The 26846-nt window shown below is 37.1% G+C and overlaps 1 protein-coding gene across 4 annotated transcripts; it reads left to right on the forward strand.

Moving 5' to 3' along the window:
* Positions 1-2960: 2960 nt before the first annotated feature.
* Positions 2961-24080, forward strand: LOC124075536 (cytochrome P450 4V2). Of its 4 annotated transcripts, none has more exons than XM_046418971.2 (12): positions 2961-3073; positions 3538-3646; positions 8001-8113; positions 8507-8592; positions 9430-9620; positions 10001-10070; positions 11447-11573; positions 13610-13783; positions 18176-18278; positions 20596-20730; positions 20827-21006; positions 22568-24080. In XM_046418971.2, exons 2-12 carry the CDS (start codon positions 3538-3540, stop codon positions 22738-22740), a joined length of 1461 nt encoding a protein of 486 aa, XP_046274927.1. In that variant the 5' UTR covers positions 2961-3073; the 3' UTR covers positions 22741-24080. The 4 variants fall into 4 exon arrangements, with proteins under 4 accessions (XP_046274927.1, XP_046274926.1, XP_046274929.1 ...); XM_046418973.2 differs by lacking the exon at positions 2961-3073 and adding an exon at positions 4522-4686 and having other exon boundaries at positions 3527-3646; XM_046418974.2 differs by lacking the exons at positions 2961-3073; positions 3538-3646 and adding exons at positions 3653-3780; positions 4522-4686.
* Positions 24081-26846: the final 2766 nt, after the last annotated feature.

Consider the following 26846-nt stretch of genomic DNA (forward strand, 5'->3'; position numbering starts at 1 on the left):
ATGGGCAAATGACTTAACAGGCACTTTTGAAAATAGTCAATAACCTCATGAAAAGATGCTCTCCATTACAAGTTGTCAAGACAATGCATGTTAAAATCTCATTGTCATACCACTATGCCACCTAATGGAATAACTTCTTTTAAAAAAGATACTATCAAAAGTTAGCAAGCATACGAAATATCTGGAACTAATCATAGATTGCTAATGTAAATTGGTACATTGGAAAATTGGCAGTTAATATTAAGGCTAAATATGAATATACTCTATACCCACTAAGTTTACTCCTATATATATATATATATATATATATATATATATATATATATTCAATAGAAATGTGTACACATGTGAATCAAAAACATCTAAGAGAGTGATCATACATAATTATTTATAACATAAGAGACTTGGAAATAACTGAAACATTCATTGGCAGTAAAATGACTAATAAATTATGATATATTCAAACAATGGAATAATACATAGCTGTGAAAATAAGGTAAAAATATTGTGCTCAGTACTACAGATTCATCTCATAATGTTGAGTTTAAGAAACTAGATACAAAAATTATTATTGATTGTATGTTCTATGGTACAATTTGGGTGATGGCTAGATTTTTGTCCATAAAATTGTACATTTAAGTACCATTCACTCTATTGATCTATTTGATCTTGGTATCTATGATTCAAACATGGGTGACAAAGTTCCCTGCTACCTTTATGATGGATGTGTATAAGTATCCAGCCAGGAATTTATTTTATAATCTAAATTAAATATCTTTTTCATATCAGAAATCATTCCAAGTGACAAAAAATTTAGGAAAACAAAAGTATTAACATTTACAAAGACTTTCTGTAGTTTAAATTGTCTCTGGCCCATGACTTTAACCTTCAAAGGTACTGACTGTAAGCAGGGGAGACTGTCAAAGTCCTGGACCTAAGATTTTCCAAGTGGCATGGGCATCCTTTAATATGGAATGAATTTTCAGAAGAGGTAACAAGGAGACAGTTTCCTGCTCAGTTAGCTTAGCTCACTGAACAATCTGTTCATGGTGAGCCTTCTTAGTTGCAACACTATGTACTCTGTTGTCACAAGGCTGTCCTGTGAGGAGGTTATTTCCATGCACTTCTTTCTGGCTGTCTAGTTTGGTTTGAAATTTTACTATTCCAAAGCAGGATGAGAACAGTCCTTATCTGCCAATAAGGGAAATACAGAAAGATGACTAAGGGACAAAGGTCTTATTTTATTGCCCCTTCTCCCCCAAATCTCCGGTACCCCTCTTTCTCTCCTGTACAAATTGACTTTAAAATAAAGATGAACGTTCTAAGCCTGGCAGTCCAGGTCTCTCTGGTTTTGCTCCCCCCTACCTATGCACATTATCTCCCACTACTCACTATGAATGGCCAAGAAGGGACTTTGATGGCTTGAGACTCTTCACGCCCTTCCTTGCTTTGGAGCCTTTCTTTGCCCATGTTCTTATGTGCTGCTGCCTGTTGTACCCCCCCACTCTCCCTTTACTAAGGGAGAGATTATATGGTGTAGCCTTGTTATGTCCAAAGAGATGATTAGTGAGTCAAATATAGATATATTTTCTACTTTTATAGTTGGAATTCACCTTACAGCTCCACCTCAATCTTTTATGGAGAAAGAAGCTAAAGCCCAAGAGATATATTTAAAGATATTAAATATAAATGATTTTTTTTTCAGTGCCAGGGATCTGATCTAGGGCCTTGCACATGCTAAACCAATAGTCTACCACTGAGCTGTGCCTCAGCTCAATGCATTGAGTTTTTAAAGAAGTCTTGAAGCAATTAGAGAGTGTAGAAGTGAATACACTAAAAGTGTAAGTTACTTTTCTCCATTTTCACTCCAAGGAGTTGATCAGTGCTTTCCTTAATCATCAGTCTAGCTGTAAGAAAAAACAAGACAAAAAAAACAAAAAACAAAAAAAAAAAACTACTTTTTCTCCCAGAGAAGCCTTACATCATATATTCAGTTCTTTTTTTTTTTTTTTTTTTTTTTGGTCTTTGTTCTGTTTTTTCCCCCTTAATATTTTATAAATCACTTTCTATATGTCAGCACATACAGAGGAGCTTTAAAAAAAAGAAAAGAAAAGATAACAGGACAACAGGACAGAAGCCTTTTCCCCCTCATATCAGAGACCCTTAGGAGGCTATGGATAACCTCAACAATAGCTATAAGAAAACTAATATAATTAAGCAAAGGAGTCCAGGACAGTCTCACAATTTCATCTTCCTTTACACTTGGTGCTTAGGGACTTGTTACTAGGATACGTCATACTTAGCCCCTTGGTACCGGGCCTAGGAAAAGTCATCCTTCAGGACAGGGCATCTCTGCAAGCACAAGAGAGAGAAACTGGAGTCAGTGGTCACAGCCTCAATAGAATTAGAATCTCCTTGTACTGTCTTTTTCCTGCCTTGGGCTTGGTCTTAGATCCATTTTGAGTATGCTCCATAGCAGCTGTTTCCTTTCCAAATGCTCCTTTCCCTGAGTCCTTCCCCAAACTTTGGCTGGTCATCCTATCTTTCCCCCCTCCCTTAGGCTCTGGCTTATCCTTGCTCTGGAGGATATTTTGGCAAATATCTGGATCACCACCTCATTTAGCTTTTCCAGTGTCTCAGTCAGGTGACACAAACTGACGGTCGTTCCCCTAAGGCTGTGTCCCTAAAGCTCTGTGGATGAAAATAAAGCTAGCTGCTCCGAATGACCCCGTGCAGACGCCAGGATTGCACCCTCCTCCCTCGGCAGCCAGTCCCGCAAGAGCACAGCAGCGCTGCGGCTTGCGCAAGAAGAGAGTTTCAACCCCGATGCGTCTTTATTCCAGTTTTGAAACAGACTGCTAGAAAGAACGCAAAACCCTCCTACACCCAGCAGCCTCGTCCCATCCTCCCAAACTCAGCCCTCGCTGGTTGGCTCCGGGGCGCCTGGGTGGGGCGACCTGAGTTCTGATCTCCGGTCCATCCAGGGGCTGTCCTAAATGTTCTTCTCATTCGGCCCTAAGAGCCTTCACCTACCTTCAAAACACCCCAGAGTCAGCTTGCACCTGTGCTTTACGTAGGTTCCTGCAGCTCTCAGTGACAACCCTTGCGGCGCTTTCTCTTTCCGCCTGGGAGGCTGGAAACCCTGTCCCCAGGGCCCGGGGTGGCCGCTGCTGTGCTTCCGGGAGGCTGGGCCTGATCAGCCTCCGGCGGTAGAAGAAGGAAGCCAGCCCGCGGGGCACTACTCTGCCCTCTCTGCTAAGCACCGCATCCCCGCCGCCCGCAGCCCCCGCCTCCCACCGTCGGGAAACTCCTCCTCCTCCCCGCACCCTGCACTTGAACTCTAGACTGGACTTCGCCGGCCGCCCCGACGGCCCACCCGCGCTGACTCTCCATCCCCATCGCTAACCCCGAGCGAAAAGGGAGGCTGCAGAGATGGTCGGGCTCTGGCTGGGGCTCATCGGGCAGAAGTTGCTGTTCTGGGGCGCGGCCAGCGCGGTCTCTCTGGCCGGCGCCACCCTCATCCTTAACCTCCTTCAGATGGTGGCGAGCTACGCGAGGAAATGGCAGCAGATGAGGCCCATCCCGACCATCGCCCGCGCCTACCCCTTCGTGGGACACGCGCTATTGATGAAGCCTGACGGGAGAGGTGAGTAAAGGATTGCGCCCTTGAGGCCCGCACCTTCCTCCACCTGAAGCCCTGCCCAGCAGGAACCCCAACTGGATCCAGATGCGGGCACCGCACATCAGCTCCACCCAGCCTTCTACCTGTGGCGCTGGCAGGTAGGAGAAAGAAGAAGAATCACCCTCTGGAGAATGAATTCCCAATTCTATCCAGACTTTGACACCTGCCCAAATTGTTTATGCCCCCGCTCCCATCCCATAATGAACCTTTTGCATATAGCCTAGAATGCACTATTTTCAAACTCATGTCCTTCTGCTTTTCTCTTCTCTTCTCCCCACATCAGCTACTCAGATCTCAAAACCCTGTATTTTCTTCTGTCTTGGCTTGTTAAAGCTTTAAGGATGGAAACTCCCCTGGAACATGGCAAATACTTAAGTGCCGCTCTCCCTTTTCTCCCACTTTGGAAAAAAAATGGACTGGAGTTTCATTTGAAACGTACCCCCCTACTCTCGCCCAGACGTCATATGACTTGACCACTACATACTTTCATTCCTTCTTGACCTTCACATTTAAAAAGGTTTCATAATAGCAGTTAATAAGCTCTGCTGGTGGGGCCTTCAGGCATATTTATATGGCAAGCTGTATTTATTAAAGAGCGAATTTTTTAATTGAAATCATCCTTTAAAAATGATACTTTATGTTTTGTTAATAGGAAAAGAAATCACTTTAAGTTAGAAAGCTCTCAAAAGTACCTGATATTTGCAATCTCCCATAGAGACTCATGGGTATACAATTGAGGATACCCAGAGCTGAAAAGATTGATCCAAAATGATGTAATTTTAAATGGATCCCATCCAGAATCCAGCACTTCTTCAGATTAATTATTAATTGTTTTACAGGCTGAGCACTGACTTCAAAGCTTGAAGGATTACTTAATTTTCACTTGTGATTCCTCAAATAAAAATAATGACGTCATTTCAACTTAACAGAGATAAAATAAGGCCTTATGGGAGAGTGCTTTCCAAAATATTTTCTGGCAGAAGAAATAATAACCAAATGTCAAAGTGAGTAATATTACAAGTAATTCAACAACATGTTTAGATATATGAAAATCACATTGATAGAAATCATCTGGATTAATACTAAAGGCAGAGCTAACTTCCCCCTCTATTCTGAGACGTTATAGTATTTTATATAATTGCATAGAAATACAGATGCCCCGGATGCCAACCATAATTGCCAAGTCACAATCTAAATATTGAAATCTCAAAAGATTAAAATCCCCTAAAGCCTAAAATTCCCCAAATCACAATCTTGAAATAGTAAAATCCCAAATGTTGAAATTCTGAAAGTCAAAACTAAAAACCAAAATTCTCATTGAAAAATAGTTTACTTAAGAGGGGTAGGAAGTCGAATCCAGAAAGGGTTGTACACAGGATAATGGCATCATGTTAGTCAAATGCATGCCTGAATATCTGGTGAAGCATTATTGTGTGTGTGTGTGTGTGTGTGTGTGTGTGTGTAGGGGGATGTCGTCAGAGAAGATTGAAGTTAAGTCTGGGATGGGGAAGACTCACTCAACGGGGTCAGGCACCATCCAATCCATCATGGCCTCAGAAAGAACAAATATGGAAGGCAAACTGGTATCTCTCTGAGAGCTAGGACCAAATTTTCTTCTTCTGCCTTGGATGTCAGAACTCCAGGCTCCCCAGCCTTTGGATTCCATGACATAGGGCAGCATCTATTTCTCCACCCACACTGCCCCCACCCCTTCCACACCGGCTAATTTGCTATGTGTGCTATGTATTCCACCTTCACGTCATTTCTAATACTGCAGTTCTATATCATGTTATGCATTTTTATTGCACATTTGACAGTGACTTAGCACGATATTGATATTGTATGTAAGTATCATGTATCATTGAAGCATCCTCAATAAATGACAGATGTCTTTTTTATACATCTACATTAGTAAAAGAAAAAATTTCTCAAGCTCTCAACTCTTTGGTCACTGTATATGTATGTGGCGACCCATCATCATTGTGATTTTTGATCCTTCTCATCACAAGACTTGGGTGGTCTACCTTGGTATTTTAGATACCAGCACTTGGGGCTGGAGATGTATCAGTGTTAGAGAGCTTGCCTTGCGTGGACCTGGCTTAGATCCCCAGCACACACAACACAAAAACAAAACTGTAGATAAAAAAGTTATAAAACTGAGTGTACACAGTTATAAATCCTAGTGATATGTGTTATATTTGTTTATGGATTTCATTTTTTGACCTATTTCTTTTTTTTGGGGGGGGGAAGCAATTAGCTTTTATTTTTCTTAATTTTCTAAATTTTCATATATTTCTTTATTTTTATCAGAAATACACAACAAACTTAACAATACATGGCCATATTTCCAGTTGTCAATTGAGCACAATTACACTAACATAGTTAAATATCATTTTTTGGAATACTTTCTATTAAAATATTTCCACATGGAAAAATAAGAATCCATACCCCATTTGAATCAAATATATGATATGTCAAGATCATTGTATTATCTTTGACCTATTTCTTTATGATTACAATTCATTTGCTTATTAATTGTTAATATATCCATGTGAGTAATGTTAATGTATTTTCATGTTTCTGATTATAAAAATGTTATTTTTGCTCATTTTTTAAAGAGATAGAGAGAATTTTTTAATATTTATTTTTGATTTTTCGGTGGATACAACATCTTTATTTTATTTTTATATGGTGCTGAGCATCGAACCCAGCGCCCCGCACGTGCCAGGTGAGCGCACTACCGCTTGAGCCACATCCCCAGCCCAATTTTTGCTTATTTTATTGTGAAAAGTGATCTCTGAAGAATTCTGTCCTGTGTTATATATTTCTCAAATAAAAATCCCCTTTTAAAATGTAAGTAAATGTTTTTAAAATAATTTATAATATGTTTTTTCCAGAATTATATTTTTAGGATTTTAGACACCAGAGATTTCAGCTTTCAGGCATTTTGATCTTTGGGGATTTCAATCTTTGGCATTATGGAATTCTTGTCTTGATTGAACTTAAAATCAAATATTTTTCTCTCAGTATTATGTCTTTGGGGCTTATGACCCAAACCTAGACTATCCTTTCCAACTTTACACTGGAAAGTGATACACTTAAGAGGTCTCATCATATTTGGGGGAGGATTCTAACAATTAAACGAATAAGAACAGTTTTAAAATAAATCGTGAACTGATTATATACTATTTGAAGTAATTGTCCTTGGAGTGACTTTCTGGGTGAAGAGACTAACAATATACTGCAATTCACAAAAGGGACTTTTTATATCATCAAGTGTTAGATTTTTGGCATCAAGAAAACTGTTGCTCAATTTCCAACTTTGTAACCAAGTTACTTTAAGAAGTTGTTTAAAACTTTTTAATAGAGGAGTTGTGTTTATTTATTTATCTATTTATTTAATTTTACCTGTAAAAGTAACTGCATTTGAAAGTTGTTTTAAGGATTAAAATTTCTAGATCACCACCTAGAACTTGTTTAGAGCAAATTATTTAACTACTAAACATTTACTGAGGTCCTGCTCTACACCCAGTATCGAGATCAGCAAAGCTGGGGATATGAGAATACTGTAAGATATGGTCTCTGTTCTAAAGAACACTGTCTCTTGTACAAGAGGTTACGCCTTTCATTCTGTAGCTAATGTGGGAATTCTGATCTCAGTAACCTCACCTTGAAGAACGAACGTCTTCTAGTTGATCTCTAAACTCTCATTTCATGCTTTCCCAATCCCTTATGTCAATGCCTGGAGGTGGGTATGTGGAGCTGCACCTGGCTGTTGAACTTGACACCTTTAAGCCACAAACTTCAAGCCTCAAACTTCCCTGACCCTTCTGTCAGACCAGATGAAGACAGGCAGTATAATAGCATGAAGCAGGATGTTTTGACACTGGTGATTTGACCCAGCCCTTTTCACAGCAACTTCAACAACTATATATTATCCACCAGGCATTTCAAAGCAGTGTGGTATAATGGTTAAGATCTCAAGTTCTGAAGTCATGGTACAAAGCCAGGTTCCACCAGTTACTAGCTCTGTGACCCTGAGCAGTGATTTTTAAAAAGTGCACATTTTGGCACATAATTATCCTATAAGAGCTAACGTCATTATATTATTTGCAGTGGCAAATATTGTTTCAAGATAATTTTAGACCTACAGAAAGTTGTGAAAATAGTAAAGAGCATTCATGTCTGCCCTCTTTTCAGCTTCCTTTAATGGTATCAAATTACATAACTAGTGCATTTATCAAAATTACTAACATTTGTACAATACTATGAAAATTCTTGTCTTGATTGAATTTAAAATCAAATATTTTCCTCTCAGAATTTTTTCAGCAGCTAACTCAGTACACTGAAGAATACCGTCACCTGCCACTACTGAAGCTGTGGATAGGCCCAGTGCCAATGGTGGCCCTTTATAATGCAGAAAATGTGGAGGTGGGTGTGTGGTAAATAAAACAGACATTTCTCTGCATATTTTATAGTGTGGAAATATCATCAGAATAAATGTAATAAATGTATACTTAAATTTCATTTAACTGAGTGTAAAGAGCAATGTATCTGTGCATATTTGTTATCAGGTCTCAATATATTTGATCTTCTTTTTTTGGAAAGTGTACAGAAGGCTAGAGTTTTTATAAGTCTGAATGATAGTTACATGTTCAAAACTCTAATTAGATTTCTTAGAGGCACAGAAATGAAAATGAAGATAAGAAAAGATAAAAATTATTAATATTGCCTTAAAAAGTAGTTGTGTTCAAGCCGGGTATTTCTATAATTGCAGTTATTTTGATGCCAATATATCTCTCAAATATTTTTTCTCTCCCTAAGGTAATTTTAACATGTTCAAAGCAAATTGACAAATCCTATGTGTACAAGTTCCTAGAGCCATGGCTTGGCCTTGGACTTCTTACAAGGTAAGTCAGTATAAATTTGTAAAGTTCTGTGGTAGAAATAGTTACTTCTATGTATAAGTTGTTATTTTAGTAATTGACTAAATTTCTAAAGTATTTTAGTTATATTTTGGTTTTTATTTTTATCTTTGTTTTGTTTGTTTTTCTGTAGCAAGACTGTTCTCAGAAAGGGAGAGAATCTGGAAGGAAAGACCCAGCTAACAGTGGGCCCTTAACTGGCACAAGTTTATGGTGTATGGTGATCTCAGTCATGGTATTCCATGGTGGGTATCACCAGTAGAAGAATTATTAGGAGTTCCTAATATTATAGTGGAGCACGAAGAGGAGTGTCTGGTACAGGGAAATCTTGAAAAGCCAGTGGAAAAGGCAAGCAGCCCTAGAAAAGTACCTTGAGCACAGTGACCTTGATCTTGACCTGGCATCCAGAGTCTTATTTCTGACTCCATCCTCTTCAGGCTGGCCTAGCAAGAGAATTCAAACACAGTAGAAATCAAGATAGAGCCATGGAGCATGTGAACAATAGAAAACTAAGATATTGAAGGAGGAAGAAAAAAATTCTTCATCTTAGAATCTCAGAATTTAGAAATGGAGGAAAATTACTAAATTTTTCTATTTAATGAATAATAAATTAACTCTTAGTATTATAGAATAATGACCAACATATCTATATTTTGTAACTACGTGATTATTATATGTGTTTGTCTTTATCATTCTGACCAAAGCATTTGAGAATCTGTAGATGAAGCTGTTTCAGAATTTTGTTGACTTGGTTATATTCATGCTCTATTGGTTTTGGATATTACTCCTCTCTTATTTGTTAATCACGTATTGTATTTCTAGTACTGGAAACAAATGGCGCTCCAGGAGAAAAATGTTAACACCCACCTTCCATTTCACAATTCTGGATGAATTCTTAGATATCATGAATGAGCAAGCAAATATATTGGTTAATAAACTTGAAAAACACGTTAACCAAGAAGCATTTAACTGCTTTTTTTACATCACTCTCTGTGCCTTAGATATAATCTGTGGTAAGTCTGATTGATTTGTATTTAAAGTTATAATGTAAAGATGAAACTGATCAAATAGAAAATAACACTTTTTTGAGAAGATAAATGAGGGGATTGGAAAGGACAGGAATTCTTCAGGGTGGTGCTACTGATAAATCATCTGCCTAACAGAGAACAACCACTCCTATGGTAGTGGGCACAGCAGTCACAGAGCAAATTGCCAGGAAGGCCAAAAGTAGAAAGTAGAAGAAGCAATGATACAGGAAGAGCAAGCAAAGAAGAACGATACTGAAATGTAGAAGAAAAGAATAGATTTTTGTTCTTTTTAGTGTCTGCCATTGCAAAATAAACCCAAGATGTATATATGAGCTGAATGTTTGCTTCTCATCCATATTTTATAGAAACAGCTATGGGGAAGAATATCGGTGCTCAAAGCAATGATGATTCTGAGTATGTCCGTGCAGTCTATAGGTAAATGCAATTCTTTCAATTATTTTTTAAATTATTATTGATTTGGGACTCAAAATTATTGCTAGTAATTTCTGTCTTGCATCTTTTTTGTTGTTTTACAATGAGATGTTAAGCTAAAATTTAAGCATGTATTTTAGCTTAAAGGAATGTTAATGTAAACTTTGGAATATCTAGATTATGCAATAATTTTAAATGACTGCTTCCTAATATACTGGTATTATGCTATACATTATAATTTACATTACAATAGTTACACTAAGATGCTAAGTGATAAAAGACAGATCTAAACAATTTGTGTACTATGACAACCACGACCACAAAATAATTATAAGAAAAAAAAATGAGAAGAACCTATACCAATGTGCCAGCCGTGGTTACCCTTATTCTGTGTATGGAATTCTCACTCTATTGCATTTGGGTTTTGGTATTATTTTCCTTTCCCCTATTTTCTGTCTTAAGTAGTAACTGCTTTTGTAATTGTAACCAACTATTTTACTTTAAAATTGCTTGCAATATTTCAGTTACTAAGAGGCAGAATCAGGAACGATTTGGTGTATCCTGTCTTGAAGTCAACTGCTCATTTCCCTTCATTTTAACAAATATCTACTGAACATCTAAAGTCTGCCAGTCAATGCACAAAGTTCTAACTGGTTTTATAATGGTACACAGAACAGCATAGCATCGGAGACAGACATTGAACCACTATAAACTAACAGACTGTACTATTGGTTAGGAAGAAAAGATCAAGCTGATATTTGAAAGGAAAAATCAATGTGTCCTACAGATTGGCCTTGGAAGGCCTCTCTGAAGGAATGGAGTCTAAGCCCATCCTGAAGGAGAGAACATGGAGGGCTTCTTGTGCTTTATCACTGGAAAGGAGAGAGCTGCTTGGGACAACCATGTGACAGTTATTTAATGAGCACTTTCTTATAGAAGAGGCAGTCATTTTCTTTTTCTTTCTTTCTTTCTTTTCTTTTCTTTTTTTTTTTTTTTTGTCATGAGGACTGATTAAATGAATAGGTGGACCTTAAATAGAAGCAGATTTCATCTCAACCTTTAGTACCTAAGCCCCCGCTGGCCTTGGCAAGTTGAGAACTCACCCTGGAGAAATAAAAGCAGAGACCACAGACTATCCACAAGGGTGTTTTGTAGTGGGTTCTTCATTCCTCTTTAAATCTAATTTTTTTAAAGCCTCATCAATACGTGTAATAGCCCCATTTCTTCATTGTTTAGCATGGCGCTAAACATGACTAATGAGCATCAATGACTAATCAGCACCATTCCCAGGTACTACCTTTACCAAAATCAGGCACCAAGTCGGAGCTCAAGAAACAGACATTTCTGGTATAAGAGATATGTTTTCATCCTATTTATAGGATGAGTGATATGGTACATCGGAGAATGAAGATGCCGTGGCTTTGGCTTGATCTTTGGTACTTTTTGTTTAGAGAAGGATGGGAACACAAAAGGGGCCTTAAGATCCTACACACCTTTACCAACAATGTAAGTCATTTGTTTTATTGTGGTAAAATACACATAACATAAAATTCACCATTATAACCCTTATAAGTGTGGAATTCAGTGGCAATCAAGGGCATCCACAATGTCACTCAGCCATCACCATTATCCATTTCCAGAACTTTTTAAGACCATGATTTTTATCTTTTGTTAGTGTAACAAAAGATAGACGTAGGACCATGGAACCTAAGTCTCATAAAATAAAAGTCAAATTGAACAATAATGTAAAAAAATTGGTCAGTATGATTACATTTAAATTATATAAATATAATTCTAGTTAAATTAAGTTTAAATTATGTGAATACTAATACTAATTAGGTACTTACTAAGTATCAAACACGATTCCAAAGGTGGGAAACAGACTGATGAATAAGACATGTATGTCCTCTACCATAACACAGATTATCCAGTAGGGTAGAAAACAATATAACAAATAATTACAAAACATGAATATGGGCAATAACAAACAGAATATTTTGTAAAAACATAAAGAGGCAAAGATCTTTATACAAGAGTCTTCTGGGAAATGTTTGGTGGTAGTTTTCAAAAATAAAGGACATTCAAAGCATTTAATTTTGTGAAAAAAACTAAAATTAACCAGTTTCTACTATTTTATTTTCAATTAAAAAAAAAGCAGAAGAAAAGGATTTTGTTTTGAATGTAGGATGTCAGTCTTTGTGTCACACAAGTGTTTATGAAAAATCAAGATTTATTTGAAAATATATGTTCAACTTTGAATTTACTGAAGACTATTAATTTTAATATTTTCTTCCTTTGCTGTAAATTTTGGTTAAATTATATTAGATTTGCTTCCTTATGCTGAGGAAAACCCTGCCACCAATAGATTATTAATAATCATAAATTATTAATAATAAATCAATTGATGGATGTTAAATGAGTGAAATGTTGCTCTCAGTTGGCCACAGTATAGTGTAATAGTAAATAGGTTGTATTTTATAATTATACTTTTACTTAAATTTCATTCATTAATACCAATATCAATAATTCATGAATTCTAAACTGGATGGACAATATCATGTATATGAGACATGAGACATAATATATATATATAATTGCATACTAAGATCTAGGCTATGAGTTCCACAATAAATATTTTGTGGTATTTTTCCCTTAAGAAGCTTAGAATGTACTCATTCAAGCCATTTAGGAGCAGGTTTGTTCAATTGCCTGATTGGGAAGGAAAGTTCAAATGTGTAATGAAAGTCAATGTGTGAACTTTAATTCTTTTATTCATTCAACAAACATCTAATGAACATTCTTCAAATGCCAGAAAGTGTTCTAGAATTTGGAAATCTACCAATGAACAAAGACAAATGCGATACCCCATGAACAGTGGTGTTTAAGTTGGAGGAGAAGGAATCTGAACAGTTAGTATGTTATGATGTTAGGCTGTAAGTGAATTGGAGAAAAATAAAAAAAGGTTGGGAAAACAGAGCGGTAGGGATGGGGTAGCAGTGAAGGGGAAATATCTCTCTGATATGACAGTGAGCAGAGACTGGAGAGAAGAGAAAGAGCTAGCCATGTGGGCATACAAAGAAAGAACATTCTAGGCATAAGTAGTAGCAAACTTGCAGGGTGAATTGCCTAATCAGCCTGCTGTTACTTTTCTCCCAACATATGTAATTGAGAGTGATCTATAATATAATGATTGCGTGTTCTCTGCTACTTAAACTTTTTCTCATTAGCTTATTCAAGTTCTCGGGTACTATTAAGTAGAATATGATTATTCCCATGATAGATTATAAAAACAGCACTTGAAAATTATGAATTTGTCTGACATTAAATTTGTTCTTAATAGTTTTACTCAACAATGCCCAAATGTTAGCAAGGGGCTTTAATGTATTTTAATAAAGGCCTAAGTTTTCATAGAAATGGGAAAAAAACAGGAAAGATTTTTAAAAATTAATTTAGAGAGGCTAGCATATTTTCATAGAAAAATGTGTCATGAGACCTTATCAAAGTCTAAACTAAAGCCGGTGATTGATGTTTAAATTACATAGGTCATTGCTGAACGGACCAAGAAAATGAAGGAAGTTGGAGAATGTAGAGGTGCTGTCCCCTCCAAAAATAAACGCAAGGCTTTTCTTGACTTGCTTTTAAGTGTGACTGATGACGAAGGGAACAAGCTAAGTCAGGAAGATATTCGAGAAGAAGTTGACACCTTCATGTTTGAGGTACTTTATATCCTCAGGTTATTTTCAGGTATCATTAACATTCCAGAACTCAGGGTATAGTTCAGTGCCTAAACCTGCACTAGGCCCTAGGTTCCATCCCTCGTAAGACAAAAACAAAAAACAAATAAATTCCAGTTATTTTTCAGAGTCTTTAGAATAATTTTTAAGAAAGGAATCAATGTTAAAATAATTCCATATAACCAAAAAGATTACATTATCATCAGAAATTACAGAATTGAAGAACCTGATTGAGTACCAGGCCAACTTCCTTGTTCAGAACAAGTTTTTAATGTCATGGTAGATACCACAGTAGAGACATTCTTTTCTTAAGAAAACCTAAGGTCTGCCAGACTTTCCCAAGAAGAAGAGCCACCAGAAATTTAGTTCTCAGTTCTCTATATTACTTCATGCTTCCAAATCCACAAGTTCACTTCCTCAGTACCTCCTTTTAAAGTTCTAACAAACGAGCACTTAGCTACCACAATGGCTACTTAACCAAAGAGTAGAAAGAGTCCTTCCTTGGAGATCTGCACCAATTTGCAATGCTTAAGAGGTTTCTGGTCTTCATATATTTTTAAACAGTACTTTTTACAAAATAGTTTAAAATGTTATATTAAATTTACAAAGAGTAAAACTTTCTATATGTGCATTGCAATAAAGATAAGCAAAAAAAATTTTTTTAAATGGTAACACTCTCCAAAGGGAGGACAGTAGAATGCATCCAAGTTTTTGGTGACTCAATGCTAAGCATTGTACTGGCTGCTCTGCTACAGCCATCTGAATGCCAATACTTGTGAATTCTTTTCATTTGGTGGGGGGCAGGGGATTGAACTCAGGGGCACTCAACCACTGAGCCACATCCCCAGCCCTATTTTGTATTTTATTTAGAGACAGGGTCTCACTGAGTTGCTTAGCACTTTGCCATTGCTGAGGCTGGCTTTGAACTTGTCATCCTCCTGCCTCAGCCTCCTGAGCCGCTGGGATTACAGGTGCATGCCAATGCACTTGGCTTGTGCATTCTTTTTAAAAATTTAATTTTATTTTTAATTGACAAATAATAATTTTGTATATTTATTGGGTACAATGTGGTGATGTTTGGATACATGTTTGCAATGTGGCATGATCAAACCAGGTTAAAGGATCCATTACCTCACTTCCTTATCGTTCCTTTGTGGTTAGAATAATTTATATTCACTCTTTCAGCAATTTTGAAATATACAATCCATTGTTATTAACTGTGGTCACCAAGCTGTACAACAGATCACCAGAAGTTGTTCCTCTTGACTAGCTGAGACTTTATATCCTTTGACCAACATCTCTGCTTTCCCCTTTCACTTCCCAGACAGCCTTGAGCCACCACCCTTCTAGTCTTTATCTCCATGAGTTCAACTGGTTGAGGTCCCACATATTAATGAGATCATGCAATATTTGTCATTCTGTCCTGGCCTATTTAACTTAGTCTAATATTTTCTAGATTTATCCATATTGCCACAAATGGCAGAATTTTCTTCTTTTCTAAAAACTGAAGAATATTCTAGTTGATGGACACTTCAGTTGTACAGCCTATAGATTCAATGTGATTCCTGTAAACATGCCAGTGACATTTTCCAAATAAATAAAATACTGAGTTCTAAAATTCTCATGGAATCCCAAAATACCCTAAAATACTAAAGCGATCTTGAGCAAAAAGAACAAAGCTGGAAACATCATACTACCTGATTTCAAAATATATCACGACATCAATATAGCATGATACTGGCATAAAAACAGACATTAAGACCAGTGGAACAGAATGGAGAACCCAGAAATAAATCCATGTATTTATAACCAACTGATTTTTGACCAAGTGCCTAGAATTCACAGTGGGGAGAGTTTCAATAAATGGTGATGGGAAAACTAGAGATCCACATTCAGAAGAGTTAAAATGGACCCTTATATCACCCTTTATATAAGAATTAACTCAAAATGATAAAGGATGTAAATGTAGTATGTGAAATTAAAATTACTAGAAGAAAAAGACAGTAGGAAAGCTAGTAATTTCTTTGGAGATGATTCCCTACAATAAGAAAAGCAAAAATAGACAAATAGGATGGTGTCGTGCAATCTTTTTGTAAAGTTCTACAACACAATAGAAGAAAGTGATGTTCAGGATCAGAGAATTGAGTTCTAGTTCTACCACTACACTGATTAGCAAGTGAAATGGTTTTAGTGCTTCCTGATCTCAATCACAATTTCTCTATGTGCTAAAGAGAGATGAACTGAATCAGTGGTTTTAAACTTCTTCTTTTTTTTTTTTTTTTAAGAGTGCACTTTAGGGCTAGGGTTGTATCTCAGTGGTAGAGTGCTCGCCTAGCATGCATGAGGTACTAGGTTCAATCCTCAGAACCACATAAATGTAAAATAAAGATATTGTGTCCACCTAAAACTAAAAAATAAATATTTTTTAAAAAAGAGTGCACTTTATTGAAAAGAAATCTAAAGCAGAAGGTGGACATCTAAATTAACTGAAAAGGAAGACAGAGAGAAAGAAATTAAGTATGTGGACTCTGGGGCCATAGCCCAGTTTTTACTTGTATTAGTGTGGCCTTGTCACCTGGCCTAGCCCTTCTGTGCCTTGGCCTCATGGAAGAGTTATGATGATTAGATTTTTGAACGTGTTCCAAGGAGCCATGCTTGGCACATAGGAAGCATGAAGCAGATATTGGCTGTTATTATCTGATGTTGAAGTGGAGGCACCTTACACCTCCATCCTGCCCATGTGCACATGTGCGCGCGCGCACACACACACACACACACATCCATGCACACAGCCACTCATTCACACACACACACGTACACATATGAAAATAACCAGCCTAATGATCTCTTTCTTTTAGCTCAAACATTCTTCAAAATTCTTATTCTTTTTTTCTTTGCTTTGAGTCAGAGGCACACCATGTGGAATATTGTGACTCCCTCCATGCGGGGAATGCAGACAATAAACACCATGCCTTTTATGCCCCAGGTTCTAACCATTAGTTATTAAGGTGCCAGCCCCTCCCCTCTTTCACTAATGTGCTTCAATAAACTCTTGCCTCATCTTGCACTAGGAATCTCAGCAGACTTCTCCTACACATTCAGACCAGATTTTACTCACAAATCCCAGAAAAGCTATTTTAAAAAATATTTGGCAAGACTACTTCTCTATGTGACTCAGTAGCCAACTGAATGAAATGATCTCTGTGGTTCAGGGTAGGTTCTATAAAGGAACTATAAGTTTAAGAAAATGCAATTAGGCATTAATATCAGAAACTTGTAGACTGTATATTTTAAGACTTGCAGAATAAGCCTCAAACAATTAAATGTGGGAGCTGTTTTATAAAACAAGTATTTGAGGTGTTTTTTCCCCCAGAGAAGGAAACAATACAATGAGCACTGTGTATTATAGGAAAAATGAAAAAGTAAGATCATATATGAAGGAAAATTTCTCTTTTTGTCCTAAAAGTTTTGCTCTAGAGTTATATTACAGTTTCTGATTTTTTAGTACATTTTTTGATGAGCTTACTGATTTTGCACATAAAAATGTCCGAGTGAGATGAGGATCAGAGCCACATGCCTAAAACACTGAGTGGACAGAAATGAGGCTATCTATGATGGTGACTTCTCCTGATCACAAGCCACTCCAGGCCATTTCGCACTTGTAGAGGAGGATAATGTGGCCTCTCCTTTGTCTTCAGGCATTCTGGGAGTGGGGATCAGTTCCTACTTCTACCTTCTACCAAGCTATCTGGTCCTGGAGAAATTATTTGACTTTCTTTTTTTTTTTTGGTCAGTTTTTAATCTCTAAAATCTGAATAGTAGTAATAAGTATTTCCTAAAGTTTTTGTGAAGATTAATTAGTTTCTGCAAAGTACTAATATTTTGCCTAAATCTCAGCTAGCATTAAATGAGGATATCTGTCACCTCCTTGAGGCAGAGAATTTTACCCAGAACCCACACATACCCACTGATACTATTGGCAGGTAAGGCCACCCTCACGATGGGGGAAGGTAAAGAAGTACAGATCTGGTAAGTTGGCTTAGTAAGGTCAAACTTCTTTTCCCCTTTAAAAGGACTAGCTTTCTCGAGTGGCTCCAACTGGTCCCCTTAATAGCACAGGACAGCCACTTCCCACAAAGTATGCAACACCTTGAGGCATAAATATGCCATCTCTAAGCTTAAATCTCTACTTTTAAGGTATGGTTTTATTTGTTTCTCGGTGAGGTGAGATATTGTACAGAAACAATTTATATTCCATAGTTGCACGACAGCTGTCAAATGTAGAGACAATTCAAAAGAGCTAGTATAGACACTCCTGATCTTCTCAACATAACTCTGCTTTCTTAGCCTTTTTTTATTTATTTACATTTATAGGGCCATGATACAACTGCAGCTGCAATAAACTTGTCCTTGTACCTATTGGGTTGTTATCCAGAAATCCAGAAAAAAGTGGACAATGAACTGGATGAAGTGTTTGGTATGTTTGGCCCCTTCACTAGTTCTATCGTGGGTCCTAAGTCCACTGAAGCAAATGTCATTCTTGCTCATTAAGGATGTGCCTACTCTAAGGACATTGGCATAAGCAGAAAGGCTCCTGTATAGGATCATTCCAGAATCTTCCTTCTTGGCAAGCTTCATCCATTCCCTTGTAGGCATTTGTCGACCTCCTAGCAGGTGACTGTACTGAGCTTAAGTCTGAGGATGCATAGATCGATGTGATTGCCCTCCCGGGTCTAACTGCTTAATATGTCAGACACATGTACACAGAGCTTTGAGCCGGGGCTGTGCCCTTGAGCAATGGGCAGAGGTGATGTTTGGAAGCACAGAGGAGCAGGTGAAGTTATTATAAAGGTAGAGGAAAGCTGTTTCCTAGGACTGTTATCTGATCACAGATGAGAGAAGAGCTGGGTGAAGCTGAGAGGAGGTAAATTTCTGTTATACAGCAAGCAATCTGCAGATAGAGTCCCAGGATGATGCCAAGAGAGATGTTCCAGGTTCTCAGACTTCCTCTTTTCTCTTTTTTATCCTTACCATCTTGGCATTTGTCACCTGATTGTTTTTCTAGGCACCATTACCGTCTTCAGAGCAAGAAGATAGGGGAGGTGGGGATGAAGGATGTATTTATTTCCTGCTGCTACTGTTAAAAAAAAAATCCACAAACTGGGAGGCACAACACAACAGAAATTTATTCTCTCACAGCTCTGGACACCAGAAGTTCAAAATTAGTATCACTGAGCTTATTATCACTGAGTTGGTAGAACTGAACTCCTTCTGGAAAAATCAATTTCTTGACTCTTAAACTTGTGGCATCTGCCAGCATTCCTTGACTTATGGGCTTATCACTTGAACTTCTTCCTCTGTCTTCACATAGCCCCTCCGTCTCTCTCTCTCTCTCTCTCTCTCTCTCTCTCTCTCTCTCTCTCTCTCTCCCCGTCTCTCTGTGTGTGTGTGTGTGTGTGTGTGTGTGTGTGTGTATCTTGTAAGGAAATTTGTGATGGCATTCAGGGCCCTCCTGGATAATCCAAGACAACCTTTGCATTTTAAGATCCTAGATTTAATCATATTTGCAAAGACCCATTTTTTCAAATAAGGTAACATTTATTGGTTTCAGTGATCAGGACCTACCTAAATATTTTGGGGAGCCATTATTGGTCTGCCATAAGGGGCTACCATCATTCTTATTCTTATTTAAATCATGTATCACATGGTTCTCCATAGCTAGAAGGTGAAAAGGAAAAAAAAGTTGGATTAGCCAACCAACCACATGGTCTGACACATTTTTCTAGAGAACAGAATTGAGGAAGAGAAAATAAAGAGAGAAGGTTGGAAAAGAAAAGCATTCTAGAAAGGGAGGAACTAGATGAACAGTAGCACAGAAGTGGAAAAGATTATGGCTTAGAGGACAATAGCCAATAATGATGGACAACTAGAATTTCAGGATATTGGTATAATGTAGAATTGAGAGATGAGGTTGGGAAACAAGGTTTGTGTTCAGATTGTAGAAAGACTAGAATGTCATATCAAGGGATGGCTTCATCTTGTAGAATGGAGACAATCTAAACTTTTTAGCTGCGTTTCTGCAGTCATTTTTCCACACTGACTTAATTTTAGAGTGCCTCAGGAGAGAAAATATGATCTTCTGAAAGCTCACAATTATTTTGAAGGAGTTTCAGTGTTTATATCCTCCACAATTTCTAGCTCGTTGCTAGTTTTGCAAATGCTTTTTAATCTCATATAACAATTGTTGTCACTAGAATGTTCTGCTGTTTGTCATGTGTTCTGCATATTATGCCTTCCTTCTAAAATATTGTAATATTTTTGAGCAAATAATCTTTGGTTACTGTGCTGCAAGTACCAACTCCGTTTGTCATATTTTTAAGAAAGGCAACATTACATAACATAGAATGAATAATTTTAAAATGTAAAATTTAGTGGCATTTAATATATTCACAATGCTTTGTGACTGTCACCTCTAATTCTAAAGTATTTTAGCACCCCAAAACGAAACCCTATACCATTAAGCAGTCCCTCCTCGTTCCCCTGACCCTCAGCCCCTGACAACCACTAATTCACTGTGACTCTGTAAATGGAACTATGCAGTAAGTGACCTTTAGTGTCTGGTTTCTTTGACTTAGCATGTCATCTGATTGTATTTTGATTATGTATAATATTAGAAATTCTACTTCAGGGTATTTAACCTTTGGTGTTTGATTCATGTGTTCTACGATGCTCTCACCTCTGCCCCAAGTCCAGACAGTTCTTTCATTGGCGTTTTATACACTTACTTCAATCAGGGAAGTCTGATCATCCTGCTACCTTGGAAGACCTGAAGAAACTTAAGTATCTGGAATGTGTTATTAAGGAGACTCTTCGCCTTTTCCCCTCTGTCCCTTTGTTTGCCCGGAAACTTAATGAAGATTGTGAAGTGGGTAAGTGTTCTAGAAGTGAACCAGTAGGGAGAGCGTGTTTCATATCGAATGTCTGTCTTGCTCCAGTCTCATGATGGGTTGCTTACTTCTTGACAGCTGGTTACAAGATTTCAAAAGGCACCGAGGCGGTCATCATTCCCTATGCATTGCACAGAGACCCCAAATACTTCCCAGATCCTGAGGAATTCCAGCCAGAACGGTTCTTTCCTGAGAACACACAAGGACGCCATCCATACTCCTATGTCCCCTTCTCTGCTGGACCCAGAAACTGTATAGGTTTGTAGCCTTACAATTGGGTGTGACTTTTCAGGCCCACATGATAAGCAGGTTTCTCACCAGGATTACTTTGAATTGTGATGAGCCATTACCCAGATGCAAAAAAAAAAAAAAAAAAAAAAAAAAAACCTGGTTTATTTTTTCCTCCATTTTACATTATAGCTTTAAAGTATTCCAAAAGCATATTTGCAAAGCATATAACAAATATGCTCTCATAAAGTATATTTGTTTTCTAGGGATGCCATAACAAATTAGCACAGGTTGGCTTAAGCAACAGGTACATGTTTTCCCACAGTTCTGGAGGCTAAGGTGTCAGTGAGGTTGGTTTCTTCCCAGGCCTGCCTCTGGCTTGTAGATGGTGGCTTTCTCCCTATGTCTCCATGGGTTTTTGTTTATTGTGGGCCAATGTTCTCATCCTTCTGAAGTCAGATTGTATAACAGCCAACTCTAATGACCACATTTTAACTTTAAATTAACCTGATTAAGGTTCACACTTAACATTAATGATCTCTTTACAAGAACCTATTTCCAAATACAGTCACAGTCTGATGTACTGAGATTAGGACTTCTAAAGGAGAGCACAATTCAGCACATAACATAAAGCATAAACGTCTCACCCCAGGTAGGGTCTTAAAATGTTATAGATGTGGGATTAAAGGTAAATATAATTTATTGCAGTAGAAAAACTACATGAGTGGTTATGTGTAACCTTGTTTTTGTGTTTGTTGCTTTTAAGAATTTTATTTTGCAAAACCAAACAAAAGATACTTGTTATGTGACTAGTTTAAGTACTTCAGAAATGAGTATCTATCACCAGGTATTATGAACACTCTTGGCTTTAGTATCTCTAAAGCATTTTATCATTTATATAAATGCAGACATTAGTAAAATGAGGCCAGATTTAAATGAGTGACTCTGAAGCATATTTGGTGACTCCATAGTAAACTAAAGGACCAATAAAAATCAGTTCAGAGTAGTAATTCTTAAGCTTGAATGAGTTCAGGATTCATCTGGGATGTAGCCATCCCTAGATTTTCTTAAAGAATTAGTTCCAGGACTTCCTACAGATACCAAAAACCACAGGTGTGCAAGTGCCTTGTGCAAAATGGTGTAGTATTTTCCTATAATTGACACACATCCTCCTGTATACTTTAGAACATGTCTAGGTTACTTGAATACCTAATACAATCTAAATGCTGTATAAGCAGTTGAGATACTGTATGCTTTAGGGAATAGTTACAGGAAAAGCAGTACACTTCCAGTGAAGATGAAATTATTTTTCAAATATTTTCAATTCACCATTGGGTGCATCTCTGGACATAGAACATGTGGTCCTCTGTACTGCTAAAATTCAGATTCTCTGGGCTGCCACTGATAACACTGGATGAGAGTAGAAAGGGGTACTTGAAAATCTTCATTTTTTAACAAGCATCTCAAGTGATTCTGATTCTTTTAGGACCTATATGAAAATATTAAGTTGCTTATTTCTCTAACAGGGCTTCTTATTTCTCACATTAGAGTTGTATATCATTAAAATGATGGTATTTATATTAATTTAAAGGTCAAAAGTTTGCTGTGATGGAAGAAAAGACCATTCTTTCCTGTATCCTGAGGCAGTTTTGGGTAGAATCCACCCAGAAAAGAGAAGAACTTGGCTTGTCAGGAGAATTGATACTCCGGCCAAATAATGGCATCTGGATCAAGTTGAAGAGGAGAGACACAGATGCATCCTAACTATGTTCTTGGGCCGTAGCCTTATCATGAAAAAGATGTTTGTGTATAAGAAACTTGGCGTTTACAACTTAAGTGCACTTTTAGCCTTCCTTTTTTTTTAGATCCTAATTACCTTTATATATCATGAATTATTAGAATAGAGTCCTCTTGGTAATCTAGTGCCTTATAGGGTTAGTTAATGGCTTTCAGATAAACTGGGAGTTTATAGTTTACCTGCTGTTCTCTCTTATGTAAAGGAATAGAGTCAACAAGAAGGTAAATTTCTGCCCAAAGTCATGCTAGTTGGGATAGGGCTAGAAACAGATAGAGGTCTATACTCTCAATCTTCCCTCTTCATTCTAAGACACCATCTATTGCAATATGCTATTGCTCTGTGGACCTTAGGTTTGTGCCTAGATGTGTTTTAAGAACTCAGGACTCTGCCTCTGGTTTAACTGCTGTTTTTTTTTTTTTAATTCCTTCACTCTTGAGGGAACAAAGAAGCCATTCATCTTTAGTAAACAACCCAATAATATCTCAATTATAGATTAGGCCTTTAGTGAATTCATTTCTGCACAACATACTTGTCAATCTGATAATCTGATCCACATTCCTTGAAATGTTTTGATACACAGTACTTCTAATACTCACTCAGTGATTTTTTTCCAAAACTTTCAATAAATAATTGTAACAAAATTGGTTTATTGGTTTGTTTCAATTTTCAAAAGACACCAATAGATAGAAGCAAGGAATGGATATCAAATGAAGAAGTTACAAAATCACAGCCATTTTCAAAACACTGTTGCCTGGGGCATTTACAGGTAGAGTCTGTAACAGTGCCCACATAAGTATCCTAAAGAGGATAGAACCCAGTCCCTAACTTGATGAGAAAAGCCAAGGAAGTAGATGAGAAATTTGGAAACATTTCCTATACAATGCTTAATATTATTTTCTAGGAAATTCATATATGTAGAATACTCTTTCCCAGATGATTTTTGTGCAATAAAACTTTCTTTGTGGAAATTGGTATTGCCTCTCAAGTGATGCACTTACATTTAACCTAGCTTTTATATTTTTATTGAACCTACACTAGGCATTAAGTTAAATTTAAAGCAAAACATGACTTGATATTTCCTTTTGGTATAATATCTCTATTTAGCCTAAAATACTTTGATATTCATATTTTAATTTATTTGACACATGTCAGAGTTGGAACTGAGAAATTACATCATTTCTATAGTATTGAAAATATAGATGCTGATTTTTTAAAAATAAGAAGATAACCAAATATGTATTTCCCCATTATCTGTCTTCTGCTTGAAAGAGTTACCTCTAGAAAAATAAATTGTATTTTAAACTTGGTTGCTATATTTTATTTAAAGAATTGATGTTGGTATGAAATTTAAATAACTTTAAAAGACAAATCAGTGGCTTCTGATTCACAGTGGGCAATTACAAAAAATAGCACTTTTGAAAGTCAAAGTCCTCCGTGACACTTGGGACTTTCTAATAATAGTTCCTTCTGATTGTGAATCTCTGTGACTCAAGAAAGAGGAGAAGTAGAACTCCAGAGCATTCTGCTCAGCTAATAGCAGAAAGTGGAATCTCCTAGGGCTGCAGGAAATCTCCTGGGAATCAGCAAAAGCCACGCTATCATTGGGCCCCAGGGATTTAGAGTCTAAAACTTCTAATGAAGGACTATGGAGTAGGTGCATATTTTTTGTCATGGGCAAGAAAGTCAATTCCTGAACCAACTGACCTGTCTTATGATGCTGGTCATAAAATAAATAAATAAATAAATGTTCACCCTAAATGTTTCTAGAGTTACAAAAATATCTTTCTGTCCAGCATCTAATGAAGTGCCTTATAGGTACATTTGAATTTTTTTAGTCTGCCTATAAACCTCCCTTTTCTAGGAATAGCATACTTGAATTTTTAGGGTAACCCTATGATAAACCCCACCCCATTTCCACTGTTCTCATCCTTTTGCTTCCCCAACATACACATGCTGTACCAATGTGGTTTACTTGGCGATCTCCAGTCCCTGAGGTGATCCCACTTTCCCAGCTTAATCTGATTAACCCAAGAAAGTTCAAACTAGAGTGCTCCCCTTGCGTTGTACCAGCTGGGACTGGGACCATTGGTGGAAACTTTAGGTCATGAGGCTTGGGATGAATCAGCAATTGAACCTCTGGAGCAGTTACTAGGAGACGACAAGTGAGGAGGAGAGAAGACATAAAGAAAAGAAATGGAGAGAATCCTGCAAGAGTTTGAGTCCTGGGTTCCAGCCAATGATAAGGTTCAGCTGCTATTCCAACAGAGGATTAATATCCAGAATATATAAAGAACCAAAAAAAAAAAAAAACCACTTATCACAAAAAAACTCATAAATAACCCAACCAAAAAATGGACAAATACATTAGATACCTCTCAAATTAAAAAAAAAAAATTACAAATGTCCAACAAATATATGAAAAAAATGTACATCTTTAGTAATTAGAGAAATGCAAATCAACTACATTGAGAGTTCATCTCAATTCAGTTAGAAAGGCAGAGTCATCAGGAATAAAAATAAGATCTGCTAATGAGAATTTTGGGAAAAAGAAACACATATACACTGTTAGTGGGATTGTAAATTAGTACAACCATTATGGAAATCAATATGGATTTTCCTCAAAAGACTGGGAATGAAACCACCATATGACTCAGCTATACCATTCTTCAGTATTTATTCAAAGAAATTAAAATTAGCATACTATAGTGATTTATGTATATCCCACAATTATAGCAAGACAGTTCACAATGGACCAATTATGAAGCCAGCTTAGGTGTCCATCAGCATATAAATTGATAAAGAAAAGTACACACACACACACACACATAATGCAGTGGAATTTTATTTAGCAAAAACAAAGTTATGTCACTTTTAGGGAAATAGATGAACTTGAGAGCATTATATTAAATGAAGTAAACCAGACTTAGAAAGTCAAAGGTTGTATTTTTTTTTCTCATATTTTCTCTAGAAAGAAAAAACGGGAAGGGGAAGAGAGGGAATCTCATGACTATAAAGAGAGACCAGTATAGTAGAGTAAGGGAAAGAGGAGGGAAGGAAATTGGAGGTCCTGGGGAAATTGATCAAATTATGTTACGTGCATGTACAAATACAGAAAAAAATCCCATTATTATGTATTATTACATGTATCAATAGAAAATAAATCTAAAACTTCAGAGTTATGTCATTCTTTGAGTAGGGCATAGAAAGACAAAGACATTTTTTGTTAAAATATACCTCTAGGGAGAACAATCTGTACCCATCCCTAATTCAGGTGTGCTTTTAGGCAACTCACATGGGAAGAAATAAAAATATTAGATGAGATTTTAACTGCATGTCCTCAAAAAATTGAGAACGCTACAAATGATTTTTAAAAAAAAAAAAGGAAACCTCTGCATGAGTTCTGTGCCTGTAAGATGAAATACATTTTTCTGGAAGTCATCTATGAACTGTGGGTAAACTGAGCAAGGTTGATGCCATTAGGCAGGGAAGCCTGGTATTGGGAACTCCCAGTAGGAATCCACTGGTTCAAGAATGCCTGATTCACGCGGCCCCCTGCCTAGGTCACTGCTCAAGTTCTAACAGCACCAGAGATGGGAGTGACCCACTGGAGCCAGATACCTCCTGTAGATGGGTGTCATTTGCCAAAAGTCAATCAACCTGTTTACTGCAAGACCCCTGCCACACCCAGAAGCAGCACTGAAACAAGACTACTCCCATTGAAACCTTATTCCTGCCTTTAATGTACTCCCCATTATATAAAGAATCCAGGCCTTTTTCAGTTGTTGAGAGGAATTGGAAGACCCACCAGATGCTCTGCTTTTTATATATAATTTCTGAATCTGTCTTTATTTCTTATTGATTATTTCAGACTTTTTATTTTTCCAGGCAGCTCACACCCAGACAGGGAACTCTTCTGTCAGGGTGCTGGTCACTCTGATACATTTGTTTTCTAAACACATTACATTGCATTCCCCCCCCCCCTTTTTTTTTGGTATCAGGGATTGAACCCAGGGGTGCTTAATCACCAAACCACATCCCCAGCCCTTTTATTTGGGTAGGGGGATTGCAAGTG

The sequence above is a fragment of the Marmota monax genome, unplaced genomic scaffold (assembly GCF_021218885.2).
Source record: "Marmota monax isolate L192 unplaced genomic scaffold, Marmota_monax_Labrador192_F-V1.1 WCK01_AAM20220418_F8-fsc00345, whole genome shotgun sequence".
Classification (NCBI taxonomy): Eukaryota; Metazoa; Chordata; class Mammalia; order Rodentia; family Sciuridae; genus Marmota; species Marmota monax.

Coding starts and splice junctions, on each gene's coding strand:
- LOC124075536 (XM_046418970.2), top strand. CDS start 3,433: ATGGTCGGGCTCTGGCTGGGGCTCATCGGGCAGAAGTTGCTGTTCTGG. Junction 9,621..10,000: donor TGCCTTAGATATAATCTGTG/GTAAGTCTGATT, acceptor CATATTTTATAG/AAACAGCTATGGGGAAGAAT. Junction 21,007..22,567: donor TGGACCCAGAAACTGTATAG/GTTTGTAGCCTT, acceptor ATTAATTTAAAG/GTCAAAAGTTTGCTGTGATG.